Source organism: Neodiprion virginianus, chromosome 1 (genome assembly GCF_021901495.1).
Source record: "Neodiprion virginianus isolate iyNeoVirg1 chromosome 1, iyNeoVirg1.1, whole genome shotgun sequence".
Lineage (NCBI taxonomy): Eukaryota > Metazoa > Arthropoda > Insecta > Hymenoptera > Diprionidae > Neodiprion > Neodiprion virginianus.
Window position 1 is genome coordinate 26,453,070 of NC_060877.1, and position 20,134 is coordinate 26,473,203.

At 38.2% G+C, this 20,134-nt stretch overlaps 2 protein-coding genes across 5 annotated transcripts; one reads left to right on the forward strand and one right to left on the reverse strand.

Annotated features, from left to right (window-relative positions):
* Positions 1-62: 62 nt before the first annotated feature.
* Positions 63-11,028, forward strand: LOC124296773 (X-linked retinitis pigmentosa GTPase regulator). 3 transcript variants are annotated; one of them, XM_046747116.1, is made up of 12 exons: positions 63-116; positions 2,410-2,535; positions 5,943-6,035; positions 6,126-6,188; positions 6,548-6,871; positions 7,102-7,254; positions 7,416-7,580; positions 8,163-8,284; positions 8,366-8,446; positions 8,526-9,516; positions 9,577-9,680; positions 9,780-11,028. In XM_046747116.1, the coding sequence occupies exons 1-12, from the start codon at positions 86-88 to the stop codon at positions 9,801-9,803; spliced, it is 2,277 nt and encodes a 758-aa protein (XP_046603072.1). In that variant the 5' UTR covers positions 63-85; the 3' UTR covers positions 9,804-11,028. The 3 variants fall into 3 exon arrangements, with proteins under 3 accessions (XP_046603072.1, XP_046603073.1, XP_046603074.1); XM_046747117.1 differs by having other exon boundaries at positions 9,595-9,680; XM_046747118.1 differs by lacking the exon at positions 6,126-6,188.
* On the reverse strand, positions 7,110-19,929 carry LOC124296772 (ATP-dependent RNA helicase DHX30-like). 2 transcript variants are annotated; one of them, XM_046747115.1, is made up of 13 exons: positions 19,695-19,929; positions 19,446-19,554; positions 18,507-19,204; positions 17,983-18,377; positions 17,573-17,856; positions 13,863-14,861; positions 13,377-13,718; positions 12,772-13,016; positions 12,352-12,568; positions 11,954-12,143; positions 11,616-11,698; positions 11,305-11,527; positions 7,110-7,247 (listed from the first exon to the last, which is right to left on the reverse strand). In XM_046747115.1, exons 1-12 carry the CDS (start codon positions 19,837-19,839, stop codon positions 11,311-11,313), a joined length of 3,924 nt encoding a protein of 1,307 aa, XP_046603071.1. In that variant the 5' UTR covers positions 19,840-19,929; the 3' UTR covers positions 7,110-7,247; positions 11,305-11,310. The 2 variants fall into 2 exon arrangements, with proteins under 2 accessions (XP_046603071.1, XP_046603070.1); XM_046747114.1 differs by lacking the exon at positions 7,110-7,247 and having other exon boundaries at positions 10,562-11,527; positions 19,695-19,928.
* Positions 19,930-20,134: the final 205 nt, after the last annotated feature.

Consider the following 20,134-nt stretch of genomic DNA (forward strand, 5'->3'; position numbering starts at 1 on the left):
TTGTTAATTGATTTCCTGTTGCTAGGCAACGCGGTGTTGGTGTTGCCACAAATGTCAGTCGGGTTGCGCGACACAAGGCACAAACATGGGTCTGCCGGATATAGACAACATACCGGGTAAGCGATCGTACTTTTTCCATATTTTACACGATATTTACCTTGCTTTATGGTATCCATTGTATTCCTATGATTATTAGAATCTTTACGCTGACAGTTTTTCGTATTTTTACAAAGAAAAAGTATTCTTTCTTTTATCAGACGTGTCTCGCGGTTGTAATTGCCGGTTGGCGGAATAATTTCATCGTGAATAAGTTATAAGCAAGTAACTAGATCAAAGTCGTGGTCTTAGACGCAACACCAATGCCATAGGTATAAAATGACTCGTTCCTACCCTCATTACTGGGAAAACTAAGTTCGAAGCAATTAATTGATATTCTCTTTTCATTGTAAATCTGTTTCACGTTCGAATAACGGAAATGTAAAGTATTCGCTATAGACAATCAGATTCAAACTTGCTGAAAGACTTTTACCGTTCATCCAAAGATCGAAAGTGATCATCTAGATCGTAATTTGTTCGACGTATTTTTCTTTCTTCTGGTCCAAAAAAAAAAAACATTTTTATACTTGCGGTTAGGAAAAATTCTAAATCGAAATATTCCGACAACTAACAGTATAAGCAAATTCACATGAAGATAGAAAATTGCTGAAAAAATTATTCCCAATTCTCATTTCGATCCACGGAATTCAATAGTTGAAAGGATTGAATACAACGATGCGAATTTGTACAGAAATTGGAACAGTATAACGTTGAAAAAATTCACTGTGCATTGTTATTCCATCAAATATTTCAGTAATCTTATCGTCGAAATCTGCGAAGTTGCGAACATTTGATAGAAAAAAGTTTCGCGGACTTATACGTTCGTTTATAGGTACATTTATTGAAGAGACGTAACTCCACTCCTAAAACTTGTAAAACTAGCAAGCTCCCTTCACCCTCTGACATTTATTTAAAAAATATGGGGCCTAAGAAATATATATATATTCCGAATATAAGTTTGTTTTTTTGTTATAATGACGTCTATTGTCACATACGTGGCATACGCACACCAACTACAGGACAGATAAAGCGGTTGGTTAATTCGTCTCGATACCGCGAAAAGTTGGCAATACTTCGTTCAAGTGGTAAATCAATGTAATCGTAGTTTCTAATCTGTTGACATTTCGACCGCCATCAACGCGGCGATAAAAAGTTAAGGAAAATCACAATTTGCGTGTAACGTATCATTACGTTTTTATTACTTGTATTACATTATTATCGATTATACCTCAATCTTTTCAGGATTGGTACATTGGCTGCATGGTACTGGGTCTTTTTCTCTCGCCAAATCCAAAAGTTTGAATTTAAAAAAAAAATTATTTTACACATCACCATCGTCTGATATGCGGATATAATCGTTGATGCATCCTGTTCACCTCCGTTTCGTTCCCGAATTTCATTTTTCTTTTCTCCCCGCGATTTTACAATTCGTTACAACAATCAAGCGAATACAGGGTGGCAACAAATTTTCCCTAACTTTTGCCGGAAAAAATTTAGAATTCCTTTGACCTTTTTCCACGGAACTTGCGTAATGTTGCATGGCTTTTACGACCAGAAACACCAGAAGTTAGAGGGGCATGGGAGGAAACGGTTGAAATTGCATAATACCATTTCCGAAAGCGAGATTAGCTAAATTTAAGAAGCACGGTTGAAGTTTGAAAACAATTTATAAAAAAAAGTACATTTTTTAGTGAAAACCATTATAATTCCCTGGCTCTTCCCTGACTATTCCCGTTTTTCCAGCGTGTCGCCACCCTGGAATGCGAAGTCTGACGAATTTAAAACTATACCAATCCACTATTCACAACTATTCAAACGGCACCATTCCATTCAATTTAAACTTGTTCAGATTAGGCGGTTGATGTGGTACATTATTGGGACAGAACCGACCATCACAAGCCAGTTTCAAAAATAAAATTCGCTCAATTGTACTCCCTGAAATCGACTACAGAAATCAATACTACATATCAGCTCAATATTATTGTTTACCGCTCGCACGTGTTTCACGTAGCGAGAAGCACACACGATTTGTTTACCCGAGAGCACCAAGGTAGACAATTATTCGAATTCCGTACATAACGTTCGAAGCTGATATTGCACATAATGTGTGGTTTTAAGGTGCCAGCAAATACCCGAATGACGTGATTCCCGCTTGAAATTCATCAAGAGTAAATTACAAGCTCTCAAAGTCGGCCATCAAGTCGACGATGATGGTGTAATAAAAGTTCTCTTCATCAGTGCACCTAAGACCCAACGTTATCGCTAATTGCAAGCTCAACTAGAGAATCGTTAAGGAAAGATCTTCTGTTTCAGATACCGGGGCGGTATTCACTATCGGACGCAGCAGATTTGCCGATAACTTCGCTTCGCATTTTTTCATCCGACAGGACCCGGTGGTATCCATCGTTTGCGGGGACGAGCACTCGGCCGTCATATGCCGTGAGTGCCATCACTGCTGTAATGATTAGACTTGAAATTTTTTCAGCCATGCAACTTACTCCGGTACCTCTGCACCTACATATGCCGAAAACGGCAATAAATCCTTCCAGCCTTCCATATCGTGTTATCGAAATTTGATGACGAGCGTCACGGTGCGATAATTTGTAAAGATAGCATATCCGAAAAAGGCGAATGGCTGTGCAATGTTCACTTAAAAATTTCTCTTAGCAAGAGTTGTAAACCACGTTTGCTTGTAACTTTTCCTGTACCCTCGACATCATCTTTGAAACTCCAATTGAGCGGAACTTATTATTTCTCGTAATTTTTGCCAAATAATTAGTATTCCTTTTTAGGGCACTGTGGTATACAGCTAATACAGGGTGTCCAGCGATATAAGAATTCAAAATTCCTGTATATTCCCGGTTATTTTTTTAAAAACTCCCGTATATTCTTATAAAATGATTTCTACGGCGTTTGTGCGTCATCATGATATAATCAACATTGAACACCGTCGTATGCGACGATGTGTAGAATTGATGAATTCGGGTGTCGTCAAAAATTTAGAAAAATCACTCAATAAAGAGAAAACAATATCATATTTTCAAGTACGCGAAAGTGTATTTCATACAATTTCAAAATGTAGAAAACCGAAGTACAGAAAAGTCAAAACAAAAGGTAAGGTATAGAAAATCAGAATATAGAACAGTCACAATGCCGTTATATTCTTATTCGTTGTTACAATTTTATATCACAGCTCCATTTGACTTTTCTATGCTTCCACTTTCTGTGTATTTTAAAAATTCTATGAAATCGATTTTCACGTTCTTGAAAATTCGACATTGTGTCAATTTATTTTTTTAAATTCGTTTCTCAGTGGGTGGCTGTAAAAATGGCAATTTCAGCGCGAATTGCCAGTTTTCCAGGAATTCCCTCTGAATACTATAAGCATCTGCAAAACCTTCACCATATCGTTACTGGGATGTGTCAATCTCTCCAAAGCGCAGCGATGTTCAAAACTGCAGAACGTACCTACAAGTTCACAACAGACACACTAAATTTCTGCGCACAGGTACCTTTTCAATAATTTTCACTTCGCAATTACCGTCCTCGTAATATGGCTTCGCGTCATGGTCAAGTAGCAGTGTAGAATCAGTAAATTTAACACGTATGTACATATACCCGTATTTCTCACCTGACGGTAGCGCCTGCTGCCCGGATAAAAGAACTGTGCGATTAGATTTAGACGTAATGGTGCCACACGTACATACGTGTACCTATACGTACATAAGTATACGAGGAACCGACATATGCGACAGGTGATGCGTAGTATCGATTAAGGTTCTGGCAAGCTAAATGATTTACGTAAAAATCGATATACGTGAACGAATATCAAGCAGCTGTTCAATCAAACGGCCACGTGTTCACATTTTCATTTTACAAGGGTATTATCACTGAATTTTTCCCAAGCGTCAATATTCCTGCGAATCCTTGTTTTTGATAAAAAAAAAAAAAAAAACAAATATACAATTCGCCCGCAGAGACGAATCTCTTTACAAAATAGTTTCCCAAGTTTTGCAAACGGGAAATAACCGATACCTCTTGTGCATGCAAGACTACAGTTACCCAAAATTCTGAGGCAATACCTTTAAAACATACCATCGCGTTGCAGATAGGATTAATTTGCAACTTAACGCGAATGGTGTACGTGTATTATACTTTATACATGTATATTGCAGAACCCTGCGATAAGAGAATTAGCATATGACTTGTTCTATTCACCGGGATTGATCTATGAGTTTCGCATGCGTTGGCTAAAACTTATTGTTAGATCAACAGGCCGATAAAAAAAAACCTTCGATCAACCGCGGTATGCTATAGCCGAGGAACGGTCACGTAACGACGACATCGCAGTCGCAATACCGAGCAATCTATACCTAACGGAACAACCGTGTCCTCGTGTCGCGAATGACTGGACGACGCGAACGAGAAGTTGAATATGGCATACCATTCTTATTGTTACGAGTATGCGTATGTATGTATGTACGTACATACATGCCCAGCTATTTTACTCTGCGTTCAAAGACCACCGAAAAACAGTAAATCCTCATCAGGATTAAAAAGTTTCATGTTTGAAGAAAAATTCGGGGTCGCACGTAGTGGCGAGAAAATACACAACGGCATTAGAGGTGGCATACTATATGAGCCAAAAATAACCGCAGGGGTTCTGAGGACGCGATAGAATTGGTAAGGATATATTAGCATTTATACTGCTTCGGCGAAGTCTTATGTATAGAACGCGGCTTGGATTCTTATCCCTTCACGCAATCTCGACGCTGCAAAAGGTCCTGTACCGACCCCGTCCTCACCTGACCTTCGTTCGCGTTCATTAGAATGTACGGTTCTTGTCAGGACAAAGAGCAAAAGTCACAGGACCCGAGGTGCGAGTGTAAAGTTCAGGATCGAAGCTAACCCGATTTGCAATTTCTGATGCTAGGTCCGACGGGTAGCAGCGCAAACCATTATTCCTGCACATTGTTCTGTCTACACTATATTCTGCACACAATATACACACGCACACGGAATGCCCACTGTCCAGTTATGCCTGGGAATCAATAATGCAAATATTGTACGCCTGTTAACGTTGCAAACGCTCATGTGAGGTGCAGCGAAGCTTTCGAGTAGAAGGGTAGCATTTTAGATGAAGAAGATGCAGGCGAATAACGGTTATGGAGGGAAAAGCTCCGTGTCGCAGGTGTTACCAAAAAACCATCTTTTGCTAGTCGATAAACTGAAGTTTAATTTTAACGCAAAAAAAAGGAGAATAACTCTGCTTTTAGGTCTTGAATGTAGTCGAAAATTTTCAACAATGTCTTTCGACTCTGTTCGTTCGAAGTGATTTTTTTTATTTTGCAATCGCGCTGACGCATGTGGTGAAAGAAACTAACGCCAATCACCAGGTTCAAGTGATTACTCATCGTGACTTAAAAAACTGTATAAAAGTATTCAACGCGCCACCATTGCACATACCATTCGTAGCTATAGCGAAAGCTGCCTTGAGTCAAATTAACATAAGTCGATTAGAAAAGCACCGCTTGCCCTTCTAAATCTGCTCACAACTTATGCCCAAGTAACGTTGGCTGCCCACTCGTAAATTCAGGGAGAAAAAAGAAAGCGCTTATTACCCTCACTCGTTTCCTTGTATGCGCGTTCAAGTAAAGGCTACAGATACACGCTATCGGATGCGAGGCCGGTGCGAAAAACGTTATCTTTGAAGTAAACATTTTCACTCCTCGTAGTTACCACCTCAATGGTTTTCTTTTCTTCAACATTTCTCAGTGAACGATATGCTAGCTAAAAACTCAATAGCATAAAATATTGAACATAATTTTCTACCATTGCTTTTTCAGAAAGCGGCAGACTTTTCGTCTTCGGGAGCAATGACTGGGGGCAGTTGGGCCTCGGGCACAAGAACCACGTTAGCAAACCGTCTTGCGTAAAGAGTGAGTAGCGTGAGAACCGTTATGTAGATACAAAAAAAAGTCATCGTCTTTCGTGTATTTTACTTTTTTTAAATCATTGACCCCTTTCAGTCCTGAAACCAGAAAAGGTGACTAACGTTGCGTGCGGAAGAGCTCACACTCTGATATGTACTGGTAAGCGTTCGATTTCTTTATCAAATCTGATCTAAGCACTCGCACTATTTGATAAGATCGTAAGGTCACCAACCTCTTATATTGAACGATACACTTCACCCGATTATCAAGAGACAGATATATACGCCTATCGATCCTCTCGTACCCGAAAGCTCATTAGAAATGAAAGAGTCCTTTGAATACGTGCAACCCGTCTACCCGAGACTGATTGGACGTCTGATTTCAAGCAGGTAAAAGTCCCCGAGGTCCGACTTGAGAGTTTCTCGAATATCAAACGCACACCAAATCGCAAAGTATAATAACAAATATATCACAAAGATAAAGGAAGTGAAGTATATTGCATATTGCATATTGTCCAGGTGGTCAAAAGATCTTTGCATGCGGAAGCGACCAGGAAGGTCAATTAGGTCGCGGAGGATTGGCTGCTGGAGACAGTTCGACTACTCCTGTTCTGATTTACGATTGCGGATCGGCTGGACCAAGCATATCGCAGGTCGCCGCTGGGTCTCATCATTCTATGGCACTTCTCAGTGACGGGGGAGTCATCGCCTGGGGCAGTAATCTTGAGGGACAGTTAGGGCTGGCCGGTACTTCCGGTTTAGTCAACAAGCCGACGAAGGTTCCGATTCCAGAAATCATAAAAGCGATCAGCACCGGATACTATCACACGGCGTTTTTGACCGGTACATATACTAGAAGAATCGATAAATTATAGTGTTAGCACTTGTCAGTTTGACGAGTAATAAGAAATACTTTTGATCCTATGGAAAAAAAAACAGGTTTAGTCAATAAAATGTATTCGCTCATCTCCAAGAAAGTTACTTCTATGGTCATTGACCAGCGAATATTTTTTCGGATTTTTTAATCTCTTTCTCACTTTCCTTTTACCAATCAAGTTTAATTATTTTTTAAGAAAGCGGCCTCATATACGTCTGTGGCGAGGCTGAAAGTGGCAAGCTAGGAATCGTTGTCAACTTCTCTACCCAAGCCGCTCCGAAACAGTTGCAGCTTCCGGGTCCAGCTGCGAAGATCGTTTGTGGAGGACACCACAGTCTCGTTCTAACCGGTAAACGATAAATTGCTATCAATATTTTTAGTTCAGAGTTGAGCTGCTTCGAAGTTGTCTGCAAAGGATATGAAAGAATCGAAATTGGCGTGCTTCATGCAGCTACTCTGAAATCGAAGATACAGAAAACAGCGACGTAACGTTAAATTTTTCACGTTCAGAAACCGGCCAACTCTACTGCTTCGGAAGCAACGTCAGCGGGCAATTAGGGATGGGTGTTGACGTAACAGAAGTACAAACGCCGAAGCTTCTTCCCCGTGGCGTTTCCGAGGGAGAAGTTATCACCGAAATCGCTGCCGGAGAAAGTCACACGGCTTTAGTTACGGGTAGGTAATAAATATTGCGTGTACCGATAATGACGGAAAAATGCTTCCTGCATTTTTATCATTTATCATCGATCAAGAAACAGGATTTTAGTTGGACTGGGGGTACAAATTTAAAAGGCTAGCGTTACGCGCTACAAGATTTGAAGTTATGAAACCCAAATTAAATTTGATAAAAGACAGAAAAAGAAAAAATTTCACGACGCGTTTGACTTATTTTTATTCCGGTTTGAGTATTCGGCAATTAAAACAATGACACTTAACCATCGTTATCTACGTTGTGGCTTTTTCGTTTATAATATTGTGTCGAATTGCTTAACCGGAAATTTTTTATAGGCAAGAATTGAACTGGTACGAAGTATAACTCAATTTTGGGTATCATAAAAATCAGAGTTAGAGTCCAAACTTAGTCGCATTCAATTAAACCTGAATAAAAAATTTCAAATTGGATATGTGCTACCTGGGTAGTCGACGGAAAGAATGTTGGCATATTCAAGAAAAAACGAAGTTACGTTTAAGAACGAAATATTGAGCGCCGTCGACTCACGGTTTTTTTTCTTTAAACAAAATACATGATTTTTACAGAATCTGGCAAGCTGTTTATGTGCGGCGATGGAAGACACGGGAAACTCGGTCTTGAAGAAAATGAAAACAACGTCCACGAAATAACGTATGGGGCTAAATATGAAGAACTCATGATAACCGATGTATGAACAATTACATATGTTACTGCAATATTTGTTGTGAACTTTCGACCGCCATTGACAAATTTCTAAATTGTTTCATAGGTCTCATGCGGCGGTTGTCACACAATTCTCATCGGCAAAAGACGCGAAGAAGTCGAGGAAGAGCCTGCCAGTGTGGAACCGGTAAATTCCGATACATCAAAAAAAATTTAATATGTTTAATCATTGTCGCGAAGTATAAAGTCCAAGTCTCGGATTTCAGGAACACGTCGCGAGGAAGAATTCTCTGCCACCGTTGAAGATCGCGGCGCTTGGTCGAATTGCAGGTGACATATTGCCAGACAAGAACGATCTCGACAACGCGATAAAATCTGTTGAAAATAGCATTACAGAGACGAAGGATAAGGTGAAGGATACTTTGACGAATGCGAAGACGGAACTACAGAGCAACGTCGAAAACGTGGTGAAAAATGTTACCGATACCGTCAAGAAAGACGTCGAGGTGGTGAAAAAAACCGCCGAGGGTATGATGGGCAGTGTTACCGACGCGATGAACAATATTAAGAAACCGGAATTCCCTAAGAAGCTCGCCGACTATATAGAGGAAGAGAATAAGACTGAAGAATTGCTGAACGAACTAGCCAACGAAACTGACGAAACAACGAACAACAATCAGACGAACAAAGACGATTCTGGAAGAGTAGACAACGCCGAGCAATCGGTGGAAAGGATGCAATCAGCGACCGCTAGTTTGAGATCTACCATTTCAGCGAGAAGTAATCGATCGACTGATAGGCAAATTAAATCACCCGTTAGCTCTGCCTTGGCAATGAAAAAGCCAGCATCTCCCATGGACGAACATCAAATCCCTCCTCCTAAGCCACCGAGACAAAAATCTGGTCTGTCGGATGAAGCGGTGAAAGAAGGGAAGAGTGCATCACTTTCGAACAAATCGGCAAAAAGCGCCGGTAACGTGTCGATGAATGGAACTGGGGATTCTAACAGTCCTTTTGAAGAAAACAATCAAATTCATGAGCTTGAGGAAACAATTAAGAAATCGGATATGCGGCGAAGTTCTAAAGCAGCTCGATCAATAAATGGAGAAGAACAACCGGTTCCAGACAGTGATCGACAAACGGAAGAAAAAGAGAACAATATACACGAAGAAGAACTTGAAAAGGAACAGGAAAAAGGAGAGACGGAAACGGCGCAGGACGATGCTGATGTAATAGAACCTCCGCCGCAAAAAACAGGTATGTGAATTTCTGTTAGGTAAAACAATTTTTTCCCCGATACAATACCAATAAAAACAGAAACGTTTCGTGTTATAGGAAAAATTGCGAAACTATTCAAAGGGAAAAAACAGGAATTGCAAAATGGCGTTAATGGAGGCAGTGCATCTAATTCAAAAGTGAAAGTAAGCATCGTGGACAACTCTGTACTTTTGTTTATACGACGTATTTTCGGAGCGTTCTCTGTACTTTCTACCTTTCGTAATTGATTATTTTGTTTCCAGTCAAAGACGTGTACCGTGCTGTAACTGAGACGACTTGGACGTGAAGTTATATTTTATTATATTTTTTTATGAATTATACAAGATCCGGGCTCGGGACCAAGTTGTGAACGAAATCAAAATTATACAGGAAAGTGATGACCATCATTTTATATACAAGCAATGTCACTTTATATTGCTCTAATATCAAAATATTATAGATGTGTAAAACGTTAACTTATTTAAGGCTGTTCTTAGTATAATTTAATCTTGTATTAAATAATATAATATACAATAAATGAATATATATCACACGAGATAATATTAAAAAGAATGGCAAAGTGAATCTAACATTTTATACAAATTTCAACAGCCTGTGTATTAGTCATTGCAGTTACAACACGTCCACTGAAACGCTACCTCTGCATGCAATACTGCGCCAACTTAAACAATGTCTGAGCATTAATTAGTTCACTATTAGCGACATAAAGTTCCTAAAAGGAGATTCAAAACTCTTAGGCAACAAGGTGACTAGATCTAGTAACCAAGTTTCCACAATTTTTACAAAAGTAGTTGTATGCGAGATGTCCAACTGAAATTTATTAACACTAAATCGTATGAAGTATCCGTCTTTTTTACCTCAACTCAAAACATCTCAACCCATTGGTAGACTGGTCCAATTACTGAACATACAAACAGTCCAACCCACAAAAAACAAATCTGAGAAAAATTTTATGCAATACCCCTAGAGTCCATCTATCTCTATAAATCTTAAAGCTTGAGTGGTTTAATAGCCATGAAATAAGTATTCTGAGAATTGCTTCATTTGATACAAATTTACATTTATATACTATATCATAGGAAACAATTATAATACTTGAATAAATTATAATACATATCAACTATGAATTCGTCCAACATCCAGCTGACGGACTATCTTAAATTTAATAGTTTTCAATAAAGCTTTTCACGACGTTATTCAAATTAACAAATACCGTATTACCCTGAGTATAAGTCAATTCTGAACATAATTCGCCCCCCATTTTTTCGACTTCTTTTCACGAATTTTTTATAGGAATCGAATATAAGTCGCATTTTATGACATGTTATCATCACAGAAGTAGGAATATTTATTTTTAATATTACCTTTTTATACATATTTATGAATACTTAAGTTGAAAATGAGTTTTTTCCAGCGATAAATAAAATTTCCAAACATGTCCCGAATGTAAGTAAATCCCGCGTATAACTTAAGCACGAATTTTTACGGAAATATCGGCGACAAAAAACCTTGACTTATACTTGGACTAATACGGTGTTACACTGAGAGGATTCGGTGAAGTAGACGTTTCATAAGAATAATAGGATCACTGGGTTACCCTACAACACTTAGCGCAGGGCATGAAACCCTTACGAAAAACTTTGTTTTTAACTTCACCAAATGACCACAACGTATATTGAAAGAGTCCAGTTTTGCATCGGGATGTCACAATTAAAACATATATCGCACCAACAGAAAGTATGTTTCTTGGAGAAAAACCATACTAACTTGATACTACCACTCTTCTTCAGCTTGACGAATAGACCCTTCAGATTGATCATCCAGTCCATTTGCTTCGTTTAAAATTTTACAGAGTAAATTGAATAGTTCTTTTTTAAACGACTCAATAGCCCTGATGTTCTCGTCACAATTAGCCAAACCGTGGTTTTCGATTAAGTAACGCACTACATTCTGCAACGAACTCCTCAGATTCAGTAACAAGTCTGCAGTTCTGTAAAGATAATGGTTACAATATAAATAGAGTGAATAATGGACAAAGATTAGTTGAGGTGGAGGAATAATTAAAAACGCATTCTTACTCTTCGCTGCAAATGAGCCGGACGTTTTTCTTATCTTGGAATGTCAGTAAGACATCGGTAGTTTCGACTTTGTTTTTCCGATACTGTAAAATTTCAATGTTGGAATAGATTAATGAATAAAAATTACTTCGCTTTATGAAGATGGATAGCAGAACTTGAAATATTGAATGTACCATATACCTATAGATATGGTATATGGTCACAGATAGTACTATAAACAAATTGGATGTCAAATACTCAAATGTTGAAGAAATTGTATAACTTAAACCTTCAATTCATCTACACTTAGTTCCATTCCGTAACTACAAAACGAAATTTAACTTCGAAACAAAACTCACATTATGTGCCTCAATATTTCCTTCAGTGAACAATAAGACGGTGAGTGGTGAAATAATACTACTTTCCCGAATAAGAGTAGTTCTTCTTTCACTGCTGTGAACATGCCGTTGGTAGGTGAGGTAAGGACTTGGCCATTTTTCTCTGTTATAATTGACGCTATCAGGTGTTAAAGTTGCTCTCCGTCCATCTCTGTAAACATATGGATTATGGTATTAAAACGCCTAAACACACAATTTATATCCGACACACCATAATTTGAATACCTATATAAATGGAATAGAAATCATAGCTAAATCCTCCATCAAGTGGAATAGATTATTCTTACAGAGATCTAATGCACCTAATTAAATTCACTGAGCTACGCTAGTATAATCGATAAGAATCAACGAGTACTTACTGCATCAGCATAACATTCTTAACCTTCTTGAATCTACCATTTTTAAATTCTCCATCTCTTCTCTGGAGCACCCTTCCTAATCCAGCAAGGAGGACACCGCGTACCAACTCGTCATTTGTTGAATTTGTGTTTAGATGTGAACCTAAGTCTTTCCAATTTTCGTACGTGCCAATCATACGGCACTGAGCAAGATGCTGACCGAACAAATCTTTCAGGTCTACAATGCAAGCAGAAATAAGATAAAATGAATGGATTGAAAAACACGTATTTGCTAAGAGAAATTTGAAACGGTTCGTATGCTTTGATTGTAAAAATACCGCATATCAAGGAAAAGCGAAATAAATTTTGCACGATATAATTCGTTTTATTCAACCCGAAGTAACAAAGTATAAAATAAATTATTTAATTCCAAATGCCAACCTTTCAAGAGCATCATCCTGCCAAACTGAAGCTGCGCTTTTTTGCAAAATTGATAAGCTTCGTTTTGGCTTTGATTGGCATATACATTCCATTGCTCGAATAGCCAAGCCAAGGCAAGATGATCGCTCATAGGCTCAAATTCAGCCTTTATTTTTCTCATTGGTGATTTGTCATATAACCTATCCATGAATATTTCAACGTCTGAAGACAGTATCGACGTCAGTGTTACAATTGGGTTTACGCACCTGAAAAATGGTAAACCAGGTTAGAATGAGAATATACCAACATACATGCATGTATACACTAAGAGTGAGAGAATGAGCAGCAATGTCACTTTTACTTCTGGCGACCTGACATCGTTGCTCCAATCATGTTAGCAGATCAAGAGGTAACCCACTTTCGGTGTCAGTGGGTTACTTTCACTCTTCCTTTTAACCCCAAACTCGACCTACCTCTCTCTCTCTCTCTGTGAAACACGTTTGGTTAAGATTTCACTTTCAATTTCATCTACCAGTACAATGAGCGTACAAATTTGAATATGTGAGAAAACAAAGTGAACTCCCGGACAACTCTAGCAGCATAAGCAGAAAAAAATTAATACATACTGGAAGATAGCAGAGTAAACCATAGCTTTGCTTAGTCTAGGGTCAACAGGGAATAGTGCAATTCTTTTTCCCAATGCCGTCAGGTCCTCGTTCTTATTTAACGCGCCAATTTCGATTAATTCGTTAACTGCATGCTGCACAGATGTTATTTTCGGTGGTTCAGGCATCTGAGAGAAAAATTCTGCTGCTTTTTCCGATGTGTACGTTTTGCAGTCCAAAACAGCTTTGTGGAGTTCAGCCCGCATAATTTCGGGTAATGGGAACTTATCAAGCGATTCATATTTATCCTTAGTTATGAAATGGTAGCTCTCACCAGGCTGCACACGACCAGCTCTTCCTTTCCTGGATACACAAACGGTATAAAAAATGTTCGAGTTTAGAAGAAAAACCAAATGAAATCTTTATCTGATCGAATATTATCGTTCAATCAGGAGTTTGTGAAATAAATTTACATTACATTTACGAGAAATATATTTAATCAATTACCTCTGATTTATATTTCCTTGTGATACCCATTGATTGTCAATACTACAACCACCTGTGTCATGATGAATCCGAACTTCCTTGTGTGCACAAGAATCCACAACATATACTACATCATCAATAGTTATACTAGTTTCAGCTATATTCGTTGCGAGAATTATTTTTCTGATTCCGTAAGGTGCTTTATTGAAGATCATTAGCTGATCAGAATGAGGAAGCCGTGAGTGAACAGGCAGAATCAGGTGAGTGTTAGAGCTCAATCTCTCTTCTAAATATCGTTTTACTTTTAGTATTTCAGACCATCCTGGGAGAAAGCATAAGATAGCACCGTTGGGTTTGTTTTTTGAGATCCACTCAACTAATTTCCCTAGTTGTTCAGCGTTTACAGATGGGTTTGGTAGATTCATATCTTGATGCGTTATATCCCTAATGCCAAGACGCATTATATCCTCCAAGAAATGCATTTTCACTGGGTGCATAAAGCCAGGAACCATGATCGTATTGCAATCAAAGTACTTCTCAAATAAGCCAGCGTTTATCGTGGCAGACATGATGATCAGTTTCAGATTCGGATTTCTTTGCAATGCTCGGTTCAGCAATACAATCAATACGTCTGTATTCAAGTCCCGTTCATGCGCTTCATCCAAAATTACATGTGAACATCCAACCAAGTTAGGATTGTTCTGCAATCTTCGCAAAAGTATTCCAGTTGAACAGAACAGAATCCCGCCACTCGGCCCACTTGGCGGGATACTTTGCAATCTTACTTGGTAACCAATAGAGTCTCCCAAATTTTCGTTTCTCTCAGCGGCCACACGCTTGGCTAACGAAATTGCTGATATTCTACGTGGTTCTGTGATGACGATATTGCAGTTCGTTCCTTTTCCATGGTTTGTAAAATGGTCTAGGAGGAACTGTGGTACCTGGGTACTTTTTCCACAGCCTGGTTCACCTTTCACAACCAAAACACGCTGATCTTCAACTTGTTTTATGATGTCCTCTCTGTAATGCAAACAAAAATGATTAGCGTTACATATTTTTTCAAGCAGTTGGTATTTATAAATATTTGCTTCAGCACCAGAATAAAATTTTTTTATGAACTATCTCCTAGTTTACCATACTAGTGAAATCAGGGATTTTTTCTAAACAGTTTTCTGACGTATCTTCAAATTTTCTAATTCAAAAATTGTTGTTGCATATGTATTTTTCATTGTACATACAAACTGAATATATAACAATTCAGCCAAATCCTAGTTTTTTTAATTCGGTAAAGTGTCTTGTACACTTATGACACACGCTATTTAATATAAACATCGAGCACCAATTATCTTGGATATAGTACATCAGGAAATAATTTGAAATGCATTATCACTACGCTCTGATATAGGATTTTTAGTAAAATCGCCTAAGTTACTTGGAATTTTCCAAAAATTTCTAAGTTTCTAAATTTTTCCGGATTTCAATATTTGAGGGACGCCGATAAAACTACCTTCACGTATAAAATAAATATTGAAAATTAAGGATTCGTAAAGGTTCGATTTTTATCAATGCACGTCAATAATATGGCATAAATGTATAATCGATAATCAAATTGCACAATAACTTAAACGTACCAAATTCATTGAACTGTTGCACATTACCGCATGTTGCTGCGACAGTATTAGCTAAAATTGAACCTATTGTCGGCATGTTCAGAATCTAAAACGGTTCGAAAATACGCACGCAAGGATTCGGCGCGTCATGAATACGTCATTTGACATTCCTACGTATCGTCAAGCGGTGAAGATACGCGTCAAATCACGTCACGCTTCCCCCACTTGAATACCATACGACCGAAATAGAGTTCGCGCAGATATCGCCAATGCCGATAGATGCTCGTAAATACGTATAAATTTCGTTAGAATAAAGATAAAAACTTATTCTTCGCAAATTATGAGATAAAAAGAATGCGTATGACACTTGCGCATAACGTATCGTAATTTACAACGGAGGATCGATCTGCAAACGGTAAAAAATTTCAAATGATTTTTGCAATTCTTACTGCCGATTATGCACGACTAAGAAATCTAATTTAGATGGGCAAGTGAGTAAAATATTGTTTGAAGAAATCGCGTGAAAACGCAAGGTGATTGCATAATTCGCAGTTGAATTTCATGTCAAGGCTAATTCTTGAGCACGTTCATAGCGCAATCAGCGCAAATGTTTGAAAAATGAGGATTGGAGGCCACGTATCGCGAAAATCACGGTCAGCTCGTGGCTTGGAGGTCGCCGGGTGTATTTTATCGTCACTTGACGGCCACCAGCACCGACCAAGGCCGGTGAGAAGGCTTGAGCTTCCTCGTTTGCCAAGCGGTAGAACCGGCCAGGGTCACCGCAGTCTGAAAATGCGGGCAACCTGGTAGAAAACTCCGGTTGGCTGTACATTTGGTGGGTCAAGGTCATGATGACGATGTTCCCAATTTTGCAAACAACTGTCGCTCCCTCACATTCGCGAATCTACTCGCGATATGAAATGGCGATAAGCCAATTTGCAGGGAGGTTGTGAGCCCGCGCAAGGTCGCCCCCCATTGCCACATGCGCCTTCGTTTGCGAGGCAAGGCGAAGGACGATCGGACCACGTGGTTCTGACATACATATTATACGTATAACATGCATACGTCATACACGCGCCACGTGCGCGCGCAACGTTCTTTTTTTTTTTAAATCGTCGGTTTAAAAATTACTATGGCAAAGATCAGCGGCAGACGGGTAAAATTCATGAAAACCTTCAATGTTATACGCATGTTTCCACAATTTCCTTCCCATTCCTCCATTCCAAAAAAGTTGGGAAATTCTTTTCATGGTTGAACAACGGTAGAACACATTTTTTGCAATTGTATAGTTTCAGAGGAATGTTGTGCAAATTATGGAATTTATCAACTCGTACATCTCTGTTAATACAATTTCCTCTAGAATTTTTAATCCTATAGAACTATACTATTATTCTCGACATGAACTCTTGCAAAAAAAAGTCGTGTGATATAAAAATTAGCCAGTTATACAGAGGACCTGTACAAAAATTGCTGTTGCCTTACCATTTTTTAATATTTTTGTCTGAAATTTATTTCACGCATTCGTAAGGTCGTATTGTACTATGTGTTCGAAGATAAACATATTCCGTTTTAAACTTTCGAATTTAGGAATTTTTTTTAGAATATACCCATTTCCCAAGTCACTTGGGTGGCCAGATGCCTTCAGATCGGTAATTTTGAAGACTTTTTTCGTGTAAAAAACAGAAAAGTTGTCCCAGATTGGATAGAGAAAAAAAAAAAGAAGATTTTGCTGGAATGATCCAAACACTCCGAAAAAGCTAGGTCTAATGCCAGAAAACTTGATTTCTGACACTTTTCCTGATTTCGTATATTTGTCCCCAGAAATTAATAAAGAAAAATGTAATATTTGCATAAAATATTCTCTAACTCTCATCATATTTAATCTCACCGACTTAGCGTACAATCGATCCCTAATAAACTTTTGTTGGCATCGACGTGATTCATGCTTACTGTTTTGTTACAAACAAAGCAATTGACATAGCCATCATTTTAAAATATAAAAATAGTTAATCTCCAATAACAGAGTGCAAGATTCAAAGCTTTTGGAGACTTTAAATTTGTGGGGTTTCAACAATTTTTTCTCTACTTTTCAAAATTCTTAGTCAATCTTAATCAGTTCACCTGTACTTCATGATGGGTAAATTGATGTGGCTGTCAGTTTGCCTTGCTTTGAGTCTCTGATACATTTCCATATCTCGTTTATCCAGAGTCGCTTTACTATGTTGGATTAATGGTGTTGCTCTAAGTGGATCAAGTAAGCGATCAGATGCTTGAATCATGTTGGTTACTGTGGGTGAAATCGCTTCGCCTTCGTAAATATCTTCGTCACTGTCAATCATTTCAATTTGTGATGAGTTAATATTATTTGGTTCAGCTTCGGAATTCCCCAAAAGTGGTGCTATATCCTAGAGCAAAGGGAAATTTTGCTTAAAATGTATCCACTAATGAATAAATGTATATTTCTACAAATTATCATTGTAAATAAGTTTTAAGATTCGAATCACAAGCCTAGACATATTGAGTATGCGTACCTCACTGTAACGATCTAGAAGTTGATTTACACTGTCAATTAACTTTGGCCGAATTTCTATTCTGATTGGTGAATTCATAATATCGTTAATTTCATTAGGGCCATAAACCATTGGCACACCATTTTTCACATTTCCATTTGATACCAAATGTTGTAAGCACTTAAGACTTGCTGCGCTAGAAGCAGCTGCTTTTGTTTTAGCTATAGCCGTGAAACTCATTTCACTTGGCCACAATACATTGTAGGTAGCTTGCCAGATTCTTATTTTACCCTTGTTTGGCAATATAGATTCAAAATTTACTTTCACCATGTACTTTGGATCTTTGAATTCTGTGCTGACAATGGAATAAATTTTATTCATCGCATTTCGTGGATCTGGGTACAACTTTTCCAGTTCTGTAAATAATAAACCAGTTGAATCACGTAGAGTTTACTGAGTTATTTGAAATGTCAAATTATTCAAATAAAAGTTCATAATTCACTTGCTAACAACTTTTTAGTAATAGAAGCTACTGAAAGACATACTTTCCTGGCTGATGGTAACTTTTTTCGCAGTATCTGACATGCCCTTATTTTGATCTTCTTTGCTACAACCTGAATGTAAGGTTTGAGAATGTCTTTTCACATGCCGTCTTCTTACAGTTCTCTCCACAAAGGAATCCATTGCTTCTGCCAAAGAATCATTTTCCAATTTGTCATTTGGACGGAATTTATTATTTGATTCATCTTTCAACCAATTTACTGATTCAAAATGAAAATCATCATTGTGGTCCTCATGCTGATGATTAAAATCTACATTGTCGTCTTTGGCAAGTGACCTTTGATGATGCATTTTTTTGTTCATTTCATCATCAAAAGAAACTCTGTTTAATGCACTGGTATGAAACGTGTTGATGCAGTTCAAAGCAGGACTTTTTGTCAATTTCTTAGACAATAACATTGCCCTTGAATCGTTTTCTCTCAAAAATTGTTCTGTCTTTGATACCTTAAAATAAGGTATCTCATGTTTTTTGTATCGATCAATTGTTCTATTCACATATAGCATGGAAGGAGGTAATTTTAAGTTATCCTCCAACGTGGTATGTATCGCTTGTAGTTTCACAGCCATGAGATGGCTCATCGTCTTGTGTAAGAAGGTACCCTGCTTGTCTATACCATTAGCTTTCAGAAGATTGGCTAACAATACATCAAGTATGTTCTGTTCAATTTCTTTACCGTGAGACCTGCAACAAAGAATACTGAAATAAAAATTCAATCCAGGCTTTGTATTCATTCTTCGAATCATATTAATCATAAATATATATGTGCAGTAAAGTTGATGGCAAGTTATTTCCAACATTTGGTGCTGACGATCAGTATTATTGCAAAAATGAAACAGCCTAAGAATGAGCTGGTTTTGTTTGCAAGAAAACATTGTAGTGTAGAATAAATGAGCATAAATTGTGTGCTAGTCACGAATATTACCTTTGTGCAGAAGTAAAAAAACCCTTCTGATTGTATATTGTCTGCGGATGAGAGGAAGAACTTTGCATCGTTACCTCTTGTTTCGTGTTGTGATTTGGCTGACGGATGACTGAAACATTATAAAGATAAAATTTCGAACATATCAACGAGGACTTTATCCAATGAAAACTTTTGTTAAGCAAGAATTCACACTTTTGTAATTGCATCATGCTTATAGGTTATTTAAACTTCTCGGCATTAGAAACGTACCATTTTCCACGCACGATTCGTGACACTGGGTCTTTTCGACATTCCGCGTAAACTTTGCACGCAGAGACGTTATGCAAGTGAATGATTTGTTGTATACATAAAAATTGTGAGACTTTTTCAACGAATCCTTTGCGATAGACAACATCGTCGCCGTCGTTTCGTAAATCAGCAGTGTAGTTCCCAATGTGCAACGCGTGCACAATGCGGAAGAAATAGCAGAAAACTACCGAGAACTAGCAAGACAGAAAGGTCTTACTCAGGTTTTTTGTACCCGGCAAGTATCGCCGCGCCAACACAAACTACGATTTCTTCGGTACTAATTTCGATGGTCACAGAGGCCGTTGCTTCACGCGCAACGCAATCCGGTAAGCGGTCGGTAGGAAGAACCGAAACGAACTGATTTTACCATCGCTCACCGCGTGTACACAGATAATACAGAG

What these genes read in the sequence shown, in the direction of transcription:
- LOC124296773 (XM_046747116.1), top strand. Translation starts at nt 86, where the DNA reads ATGGGTCTGCCGGATATAGACAACATACCGG. An exon ending in AGCCTGCCAGTGTGGAACCG is followed by an intron (nt 8,447 to 8,525) that starts GTAAATTCCGAT and finishes CTCGGATTTCAG; the next exon opens with GAACACGTCGCGAGGAAGAA. An exon ending in CATCTAATTCAAAAGTGAAA is followed by an intron (nt 9,681 to 9,779) that starts GTAAGCATCGTG and finishes TTTTGTTTCCAG; the next exon opens with TCAAAGACGTGTACCGTGCT.
- LOC124296772 (XM_046747115.1), bottom strand. Translation starts at nt 19,839, where the DNA reads ATGTTGTCTATCGCAAAGGATTCGTTGAAAAAGTCTCACAATTTTTAT. An exon ending in CGAATCGTGCGTGGAAAATG is followed by an intron (nt 19,555 to 19,694) that starts GTACGTTTCTAA and finishes ATAATGTTTCAG; the next exon opens with TCATCCGTCAGCCAAATCAC. An exon ending in AAGAATGTTATGCTGATGCA is followed by an intron (nt 12,144 to 12,351) that starts GTAAGTACTCGT and finishes ATATGTTTACAG; the next exon opens with AGATGGACGGAGAGCAACTT.